The 11,034-nt window shown below is 40.1% G+C and overlaps 1 protein-coding gene across 1 annotated transcript; it reads right to left on the bottom strand.

Annotated features, from left to right (window-relative positions):
- Positions 1–207: 207 nt before the first annotated feature.
- Positions 208–1,930, bottom strand: LOC147493403 (uncharacterized). Its single transcript, XM_086567852.1, has 3 exons — positions 1,904–1,930; positions 571–1,106; positions 208–477 (listed from the first exon to the last, which is right to left on the bottom strand). Exons 2-3 carry the CDS (start codon positions 1,102–1,104, stop codon positions 208–210), a joined length of 804 nt encoding a protein of 267 aa, XP_086423978.1. The 5' UTR covers positions 1,105–1,106; positions 1,904–1,930.
- Positions 1,931–11,034: the final 9,104 nt, after the last annotated feature.

The following is an 11,034-nucleotide window of genomic DNA, read 5'->3' as shown; positions in this document are numbered from 1 at the left end:
ACCTTCCCAGCAGCGTCACATATAGGGCTATCATGAACCTTGTTCGCAAAATGCTTCCTGATGAATTCTAGCCTTACTTTTGAAGTGAACTTGCTAGATTCCATCTCCCCTAAACAAATCAATAGGGGAGCCCCGCACCAAGATGTAGGAGATTTATCGATTGTTGTAAGTTCACTTTCACCGCCCCTTGCACCGCTCTTCCTCTAATCAGACTCCACAGATTTGGACAACATCGTCCAAAGTCACAGTCATCTCCCCAACTGGCATATGGAAGGTGTTGGTCTCCGGATGCCATCTTTCCACAAACGCAGAGATCAATGGTGGATCCATATGCTCGTGATAACCTTCCACGAGATCAAACAACCCAGTCCTTCTCAACTGCACGACAAATCTCGGAGACCTTTCACATTCATTTTTGAAATCCCATTGGGATAACTTCGCTAAGTGTGAAACACACTTCAACGCTCCGCGATCCTCCTGAAACAACCGAGCACGCATTAGATATATATGAACAGAAACAAAAGATTTTGTAAAAAAAAATCAAAGTACACAAGAAAAACAAAATATTACCCTTCTCTCCCAAACATCGCGAGTGACATGCACCGCATAGTCATACAAAAACTCTGACTCATACGGGCCTCCCCCATACACACCTCTTTGAAACTCCAAATCATCATTGGATTTTCTTACGAAATCCAATACCGGAGGTGGTTCTTCCACTGGTGGTACGTCTTCTACCACATATTCTTCCACATCATCATCCTGCTCATCCTCCTCCTCATCCCTCTCCTCACCCTCCTCCTCACTCTCCTCACTCTCCTCACTCTCTTCTTCTACTATACTATTCCCTTTGTCCATATTTACATCTAAACCTACATTAGTATCACTATCTATACTATCTACACTATCTTCACTAGAAGAATCAACCTCAGGAACCTCTTTTTCCAAATGGTCCCCTCTACGCGCTGATGCCGTTAAGCCGTCTGCCCTTTCTCTTTTTCTTCCAACTGTGTCACCACTAGAGGAACCGCCACCAAACAATTTCTTAACACCCTTGAATGTAGTTTTCGCTACATTCTTCACATTCTTTGATCGAGGACCCATCGCTACAAAGAAAAATAAAACAAGTATTAGTAAACCATATTTAAATAAACAATGTACAAAGAAAACCACTAGAAAAAAGAGATCATCCCAGTCATAAAACTAATATACTTATAAGCTTGCTATGATAACTCTAAGTATATATGAAGAAATAGAATGAGGCGTTACACTATCCAAATTCTATCAAATTTTGGGTAGAGTTTCCTTTGTTTAGTCAACATTTCGTATACTTAAACCTGTCATAACCTGGAAATCAATAATGACATCCTTCCAACAACCATATGTACATAACACCCTATAAAATATTCAACCCACAATACAATTTCTAGCCGCATAATAGGTGGACGCAAGTAGAAGGAAAAGATAGACTTCCAAAAGAAAAGTTTTTGTTCTTTCAAAACGCCATGGTTATATGTCTTGTAACTTGTTAACAATATTAATAGTATTAAGAAAGGACAACCACTACAAGTTACAAGAAACTATTAACAGATGTCAAAGAGTAAATATTAGGAATACATTGATCGAACAACTGATTCTTTACTGACATGTGAGATCGAACAACCATATGTACATATAACCTAATTTTTACACGACAGTGAAAATGTATGTATATATATATACAAGACTGTTTCTGTATGAACCGTCATTTATGTACATCAAGTATTACAACAAAATAACTGGACTCTCTCTACAACAAAATGAACTTGACTCTGTCCCTCGTCAAGCATAGGGGAAACCACCCAAAAAAACCACCTTGATTGTACATTTAGTAAATTTGATAACTAAAGAAAGAGCTTCTCACCTATAATGCTTTACCGCTTCAGTTTTGTTTCCGTATGTCTTTATACAATTCAAATATCTTATGATTTACTTAATCCATAATGTCAATTCTGGGAATCTTACATTTTGTGGTTTACACTCAACACTCTGCACCAATATGATTCTGACACTAATATCTCACTTTACACAACACATACAGGAACAACAAAGCACAGTTACCAGTCAGCATAGTTCAAATGAAGTTCCATACCATCGCGCAAATAGATAATTCAAATTGACACTCCTAACACATCCAAAACACTTGACCAGATATGCAAAATGAAATGACATGATTCTAACAAGCAAATAGATCATAGGAGATAACTAACAACAAAAACATTTTTTTTTTGCTCAAAATAATGTCTTCAGTTTTCAAATTTCACTTGAACTATCAGCTTCAGTTTGACCTTCTTCGATGCCAACTTAGTTACATGATGCTTTTTATATAACTAAACTAGTCGGTGCCAAACAAGAGAAAAATAAAATTTACACTACTGTTACTTTATAATGATATTTGCTACACTAGCAAATGACCTCTTTCACTTTACTATCCAACTGACAAGTTTACAAGAAAATGAATTTTCTAAAGTACAGTTTGACATAGTATATCTTCTCTTTGCTACTTATTTCCTTTTTGTCAACAAGAACTCGTAAGTTTACACGAAATATTATGAGCCTTGTTCTTACTAAGTATAGACTCTGGCTAACATAGTTTAACGTGAGTTAAAGCTCCCCACCGACTACAAATATCACAAAGAAAAGATTGATGAGAATCATCTCCGAAGAAGGATTATGCCAGAAAAAAATAAAAAAAATAAAAAAAAAAAAAAAAAAAAAAAAACCTTTAAGAGTCAGCTGGTGCAATTTGAATACTTTAGGCAGTCTAGAGTCTGTTGAACTCAAAGCAATGAATTTTTCAGTCATTTAAGCTATGGTGTCACGGATGTGACCAAGACTAGTTTCTATACTCAGTCTCTGGAGAAGAATTTCCAGTGTTCCCTTTAAGTTTATAGTGGAAATATGGTTTTCCATCTATATAAGGAGTTCAGACAAGCAATATATTGATGGCACAAAGACCAAGCTAATATGCATAGCGTGAAACGCTAGAACTTTGTCTTAGGAAACCTCGCTACCCCAACAGATCCAAGTAGTCAGGCTCCAACTGAGCTATGTCCAAGACCTGTCCTAAAGTCATTGGGAACCCATGATGCACCCTGGCCCTGGTATTGCACCAAGAAAGTTTCTAGCATATGGTCCGTAGACCATGGAGAGAAGTGAGAACTCACCCCTTCTTATAGTAAGATATTCACTATAAACTAAAAGGAACATTGCATATTTTTCTCCAGAGACTAAGTATAGATAGTAGTCGTGGTATTGAAAAGCACATAATCTAATATCTAAAGTACCTTTGTGAAAGTCTTTGAGAAAGTCCAACACACTCAATTGAGCTGGTGTGTGCCAGCAGAGAATTTACAACCTGCAAAGGGTAATAATAATAAAATAATAGTTTCAATAACAATATCAAATAAAAGTTAGAGTGCAGGACAACAGAAAGTATCAGCAGCAAAAGACTAACAACTCAAGTTAATCAAGATTTTTCTACTCTAAATGCGAGATCCAAGTACAAAGAGAAGTTTAAAGGGAAAAGGTTGATATCTTCAAACTTCGAAATTTTGGCCAATTTCCAACGTATAAAGTGGCTGAAATATTTCCTAGGTTTTTCTAATATTTAAGTTTTGTAATTTTGAGTTTGCACTTATATTAGTGTGCCTATTTTCCACCTATTTTTCCAATTTTACTAACTATATACGCATATCAAACTACAACGGAGTACCTAGATAATTGAATTTTTAGTAGATTAGGAGTTTAGGACGGTATTGCTATGAAATGATATACAAAGAAGGGCACAATAAACAATCAAGAGCAAGAGACCATACAATACAGTGCACGAGCTTCACAGAACCAAAGTGATGCTCTCGACTGATGCCATTCATGACTCATATCATTATAAGCAGAGTGTTTTTTTTATTATAAAGAAACAGAGTTTAAAATGTTGTCTTTATTATTTCAAAATGATCAAAAACAACAGAAGGAATGCTATTTTAAATGTTTTGCTTAAACTCAAGTGTACGTTTGGCTTAGATTTCAGAGAATTCATGTTATGATATTTTTCATCATGAAACATGAACAAGAATTAGATCACTGTCTGTAAAGTCCTGAATTATTATTAAGGGTATTTTTGTAAATTTCGTATCAAATCTAGGGTCGTTATGTAGATTGGTCGTCGGGTTTATATTTCAAACGTACGTAACTTAAGGAAACTTAACTCCGACTCCTAAGCCACGTTAGATAAGCAAATCTTATACGAAAATTTGACCAAAAATGTCGGTTAGCGGTTTTCTGCGTTCGAAGCTGACACGAGTTAACAGCTTACACGCATGAGTGAGTTATTGTTATAACCTGTGATGAGATAGAATATAGAAGATTAAATTTAGCGGGATGGGCCGGAAAAATAATTACGACGCGACGTCAAATAAGTTAGTGGTTAGGAGTATTAGGACCTTAAGCTTAATTGGAATATATTGGGCTTGGGCCTAAATATATCGACCCAAATAGAACGAAATCACGAAACAGGAAAAAAACCAAAAATCGGCCCAAACCAAAATCGCACCCAACTTCTTCTTCTTCCCCAATTTCGCACCTCTTAAACCCTAGGAGAGAGAAACCTAAATTCTCCCCAGTTCCATCGATTCAACCCTCAATTCTTCACACTCAAACCTAGAAACACTAAAATGAAGTGGGAGAATTTGAAATCTCCTTGAAATTCGAGCGTACCAACCGAAATCGAAGTGAAAGGTGAGTTATTTTCGCCTCAATTAAATAGTTTAAACTCGATGTTGATAACTTGTGATGTATTGATGAAAATATTGAACGGGGTGTGTGGTATTTCGGCAGTAGCAGTTGGAGAAGCTAGAATGGAGTGAAACCGATAGAGAAGAAAGCTAGAGGAGCGATTTTGGTTGCTAACTTGGTAAGAATTTTGGTTATTCACTTCAATTTCGAGCAATTCATGTTGATTTATAACTGTTTAAGACTTGAATGAGTAATGAGTGAGGGATAAGGAACACCCCCGATGTTATTGTTAGATTTAATATGAATCGAGGGGCGTAGGATTGGTTGTAGTTGAAATTTGGACTTGGAATTGGGATGTGATAGGATTGGCCTCGATATGAGGGCCTGCCATGGCCCGAAATAGCCGTAGAGACCGTCAGAGTAACAGTGCCAGAAATGGCCTGTAGCTCTGTTAACGGTAGTTAGATGAAAATTTATCCGTAACCCAATTCTTAACGTCCAGATTTCTTCTCGGCTTACACTAGTTAAGAATTCCTCATTGTTCGATCAATTCTAACAACCAACATATATGTATATGCTGTTATAGGAGTGAATTCGAGTTGATTCGGTTAAGCGGGCTCGATTTGGTTAAGTGGACTTGAGGAGAAGGAGCTTGCTAAGGTAGGAACCTACATACCAATATATAGCATGCTTATTTTCATGCATGATTTGAATTGTTTAAATTGGAAATAGATAGTTGCGTATCAACCATGCATGTATATATGATATTCACGTTTTGCACTGTATTTCCTCACTATAAACTAGATATATAGATAGCTTTCGTATGAAATGGGTTTTGTAAAATCGGGGTAGCGGGGATTTGTTTTCTTTGTTAAAAGAGTAAAACTGGTTTTGGGAAGGGTTCTCGTCTCTTGTCTCTATGAGATAGAGAGATGGATTTTGTAATGCGGGTAAGGATTACCCGGTTGTTTGTAAATATGTGTGAGGTTCTAGATTGTCCTCGGGATAGAGTTTCGTTGTTATTTACGATGATTCGCCGTTTGGGAATCATCGGTTGTCATTTACTATGACTGGCCTGTTTGGGAGTCATAGGTTGTATGTGATCGATGGGGAAATCTAGGAACTCACACATACAGGATCAACAGTTTTCAAAAGAAAAACTAAATATGTAACTAGAGTATTTGAAAACAATCGGTAATACGAGTATATATATAGATATTACTATGCTTATCACGAGGGGATTTAGAAAAGAAATGGTGAATTCCTATAAAGAAGGAACTGTTGTCGCATTTCGAGACGGCAGTTCGCTCTAGGATTCCAACTGTGGTGTACACCTTTCGAGGTGGTGGGCCACCTTTAAAGGGATGCATCACTGGATGTAGTCCAGGAATTCCTTTTCTACTTTTCTAGATAACCATGCTTGTACGTGTCACGCTGTATGGTGATTAGCTTGTGTGGGGTTACATGTTACCTCGATGAGGTTTAGACGCGAGGAGTGAGAGTTTAGTCCACTCCTGGATGTGTGTCAGGATCCTGAGCAGTCTGCAGTCGTCGAACGGTTAACCACCGTAAGTTAGGTGATAGCCCGTGATGGGGTCGTAGGGTCACACGGGGCCCACCTGAGCCCTAAAAGCTTTGGGGATTTTGTGTGTACGAACACAACAACGGAATTTCAGCTCCCTACCGGTAAAATCAGGAAAACAACGGTGCATGGTTCACACTGGAAAGTACTGAATTGAGATTTGCTTGTTGTGGTCGAAAATACCGGTCGTTACTCTCACCATTCTAATAGGATGCAGCGGCCACAATAGTTGTATGATGATTGTGAAAAACTCTATTTTGTATATCAATTAAGCATGTCGAGATGATTTTTGCTAGTTAGTGATGTATATATACATAGTCACAATATTTGAATACTTTTATAGAAATCCTGCATGTTTTAAATGTTTTCTATAAGTAGACTATTTATTGGTTATGTGCGTTTCTACTGGGCATAGTTGTTGCTCATCCTACTTAACATTTCAGACGAGCGATTCTTGGAGGAGGCTTTTCTAACCCTAGCGATGATGGTTATGGGGATTTGGGAGGATTCCCTTATGCTTGACGAGACGAGTCAAGTTCAGTATTTTGGGTTGTATAGAGATAGTCTAGTCATTTTGGTTGTATATATAGAGAGCTTAGCTCATTTTTTGATGTAATACTTGATGTATTTGATTAGCGCTTACACTTAAACAAAGGGTGGATGTATATAATGTTGTTTAGAAGGTTGGTTTGTATATATATGGTTGTTGGAAGGTTGTAGTTTAGGATTTCCAGGTTATGACAGGTTTATGACAGGTTTTAGGGTTTACGAATGTCGATTAAACAAAGGAAACTCTGCCGAAATTTCGGTAGAATCGGGATAGCGACTGCCTCGAGATTCATTCCACGTCCTCGGGATGTGTGTTGGGTCTCAGGGCGTCACAGAATGTGGTATTAGAGCGTCCACTATTAGATCCGTCTGGGAGCTGTAGTGGGGGACTCGGTCACGACGCGTTTTGAAAGTTCGTCGGAACCCAATAAACCCTAGGTAGGCATACACTACCCCTAGTTAGTACGTTAAGCGTTAATAATAGCTTAGCAATGTCGAGACGTCGTACGGTTAGTCGTCTTGTCACAGCGAAGAGCGTTGACACAAGTCAGAAAAATTTGACGAATCGGACACTACAAGGTCGGAGTGAATTTTCATTTCTAGGTGGAGGGCGCGACCTGCCCTCTGTAGGAGCGCACCTGCACTCATCTCTTGAAATTCTACTTGCGCTCATTCTGTGCATGTGAGTTCCATAAGGCGCGACCTGCACCTCTTGCATAATTTTGAGAACTCTCTCTCTAATTTATCATACATTGAGTTGGCTCTTTGTGTATGTGCAGAATAGTTACCATGGATCCGGAAAGTACTAGTGGTGATGATACTACGGATCGTGGTCGAGAGGACCGAATGGATAGGCTCCTCGCTATGATGAATCAAATGGCGCAAGCACAAAATGAGATGAGAGCTGAGATCGAAAGTTTGAGGGCTAGTCGGAACGAGCCCCAACCTCTTCTAACATCCGCTGTTATTCCACCTGGCGTAACACCAGAGGTAGCATCGCCAACCGTGTGTGAGAGTTGAGGAGTTCGGACCACCGGTGCAAAGTCAATCGGGGGTTTACGCTTGCAAATTTCATCAGGCTACGTCCACCTGAATTTGTGGGGTCTTCTGAGGTTAAAGTAGCCGAAGACTGGTTGTTAGACATGTCTAGTATGCTGGACTCCATGATGTGTACTGATGTGGAACGGGTTACTTTGGTTGCCTTCATGCTTAGAGGTGAAGCCAAACACTGGTGGATCAGTGTTAAGGACGTGGAGACGTTTCCTATGAGTTGGGCTAAGTTTGAGGAACTCTTCCTTTTGAGGTATGTTACCGAGGCGGCGAGAGCTAAGAAGCGAATGGAATTCCTCAAGTTAGAACAAGGAAACATGATAGTGGGGCAGTATGAAGAGAAATTCACTGTTCTTTCACGATACGGGAAGGAGTTGATTTCCATGGAAAAAGCTAAGGCGAGGAAATTCATTGACGGGTTGAAACCGTATATGCAGAGCAAGATGTCGGTCCTTCAGATCGATTCTTATGCTGAGGCTGTGAGAAGGGCTCAAGGTATTGAAAGAGTGGATGATCAGTTATTGCTACAGAGGCAAGAGGTTGGAAGGGCAAGATAGTCGGCATTTCAGGGTAGGTAGGATACGGGAAAGAGGCAGGTTTACCAAGGTAGTGGTTCAGGGTCGCAACAGATGTATAGGCCGGTCATCCAGCAGGCACCACAGTGGAGGGCACCAGCTGTACATAGGGGTTTGAATGTGGTTAGGCCAGCACAAAGTCTACCAGTTGCGAGACCGACGGGTGGATCATAGATGGCACCGAGGGTACCTGCTCCTTCTCAGACCCGATCACCAGAGCAGAATTTGAGGCCTCAGGGTCAGAGAGCTAGATTGCAATCTGTAATACCACAGAGTACACAGTCGGGGAGAGAGAGTGTGGTTTGCTATAGTTGCGGTGAAGCTGGGCATATCAGGCGGTTTTGTCCCAAGTCCAATTCAGGGGTGGAACAGAGACCACAGGGCAAGGTGTATTATCTAGTGCCAGAGGAAGAAGTTGTGGATCCTGCATCAGTCCAAGAGGAAGCCACGGTATATAATGCTATGGGGGCAGATATCGGTATACCGATCAAGTGGTTGAAGGTATGATATGTTTGTTTACACATAAGGTGCATGTCTTGTTTGATACGGGTGCTACTCATTCCTTCATTTCTAAAAATATGGTGGAAATTCTTGGGTTGGAAGTAGTTAATACCGGGAGGAAGCTTATTTTATCTACTCCTCTAGGAAAGAAAACTATGTTCTTTGAAGTTTGTCACCATTGTGTGATAAAGATAAGTGATAGGGAGATGATAGTCGATCTAACGGTGCTGGACCTAAAAGATTTCGATATCATCGTAGGGATGGATTTGTTAGGGAAGTATCATGCCCATGTAGATTGTTTTGCCAAAACAGTGGACGCTTTAGAAATCTGGGACGGCAAACTGAGGTTGTGTTCAAGGGGAGTAGACATACGGTATCTCGAGTGGTGAAGGCCAAGTCTGACTTCAAGTATGATAGATACGGATTGTTAGTTGGTCTTAGTCTCCAAGGGCCGAAGTTCAAATCTTCCGAGCTTGTTCCTGTAGTTCGTGAGTTTGCGGTAGTGTTCCCAGATGCATTGCCGGGATTGCCTCCCTGGCGTGAGATAGATTTTGTCATAGATCTAATGCCGGGAACGTCGCCTATTTCGATGATTCCTTATCGAATGGCTCCTCTTGAAATGAGAAAGCTCAAATCCCAATTAGATGAATTGAAAAGATTGGGGTTTATAAGGGAAAGCCAGTCACCTTGGGGAGCACCGGTGTTATTTGTGAAGAAGAAAGATGGGTCTTTTCGATTATGTGTGGATTATCGGAAACTGAATAATGTGACTATCAAGAACAAATATCCGTTGCCTAGGATCAATGACCTATTTGATCAGTTAAGGGGTGCCAAGTATTTCTCGAAGATAGATCTCATAATAGGTTACCATCAGATGAGAATTCGAGAAGAAGACATACATAAGACAGCTTTCCGAACACGGCTGGGGCATTTTGAGTTCTTGGTGTTACCATTTGGATTGACCAATGCTCCAGCTACATTTATGGATCTCATGCACCGAGTGATGTGGAAATACTTAGATCAATTTGTTATCGTATTCATAGATGACATATTGATATATTCCAAGACTAGGGCTGAACACAAGGAACACTTGAGGATTGTCTTCCAAACATTAGTTGATCATCAGCTTTATGCCAAGTTTAGCAAGTGTGAGTTCTGGTTGAATGAGATGAAGTTTTTAGGGCATGTGGTATCGGAGAATGGAATAAAAGTTGATTGTTCAAAGATAGAGGCAGTGAATAATTGGCCGAGACCGACGTCAGCGATGGAAATCAGAAGTTTCTTGGGACTGGCAGGTTATTATCGTCGTTTTGTGGAAGGATTCTCTAGCATAGCATCGTCCTTAACTAGATTGACACAGAAGGATGTGAAGTTTGAATGGACGGAGGCATGCGAAAAAGCTTTCCAAGAGCTAAAGACGCGATTGATAACAAATACGGTTTGACTATTCGGATCCGAGAAGAGTTATGTGATTTATACTGATGCCTCTAACACCGGGTTAGGATGTGTCCTAATGCAAGAAGGCCAAGTGATAGCGTATGCATCTAGACAATTGATGCCCATGAGAAGAATTATCCTACTCATGACTTGGAGTTAGCGGCGATTATTCATGCTCTAAAGATATGGAGGCATTATGTGTATGGTGAGAAGTTTGAAATATTCTCTGATCACAAGAGTCTCAAGTACTTGTTCTCGCAGAAAGATTTGAATATGAGGCAGAGGAGATGGGTGGAGTACATGGAGGACTATACATTCTCATCGCAATACCATCCGGGTAAAGCAAATGTAGTTGCCGATGCATTGAGTAGGAAGCGAGAACATGTTTGTGCTCAGATGATGATGAAGGAGTGGCAATTGCTGGAGTCTGCTGCTTCTTATGGTTTTGAAATCACGGGAAATGGAAGTGGAGATCCTCAAAAGTGCTGTTATTTAGCACAGATGACAGTGACAGCAGAAAACACCCTAGCCCAGGAGATTGTGAATGCCCAGAATACATCGAAGGAT

This window comes from Coptis chinensis, chromosome 6, assembly GCF_015680905.1.
Source record: "Coptis chinensis isolate HL-2020 chromosome 6, ASM1568090v1, whole genome shotgun sequence".
NCBI lineage: Eukaryota > Viridiplantae > Streptophyta > Magnoliopsida > Ranunculales > Ranunculaceae > Coptis > Coptis chinensis.
This window is presented reverse-complemented; position numbering and strand designations above follow the sequence as displayed.

Coding starts and splice junctions, on each gene's coding strand:
- LOC147493403 (XM_086567852.1), bottom strand. CDS start 1,104: ATGGGTCCTCGATCAAAGAATGTGAAGAATGTAGCGAAAACTACATTC. Junction 478..570: donor GCGATGTTTGGGAGAGAAGG/GTAATATTTTGT, acceptor CGGTTGTTTCAG/GAGGATCGCGGAGCGTTGAA.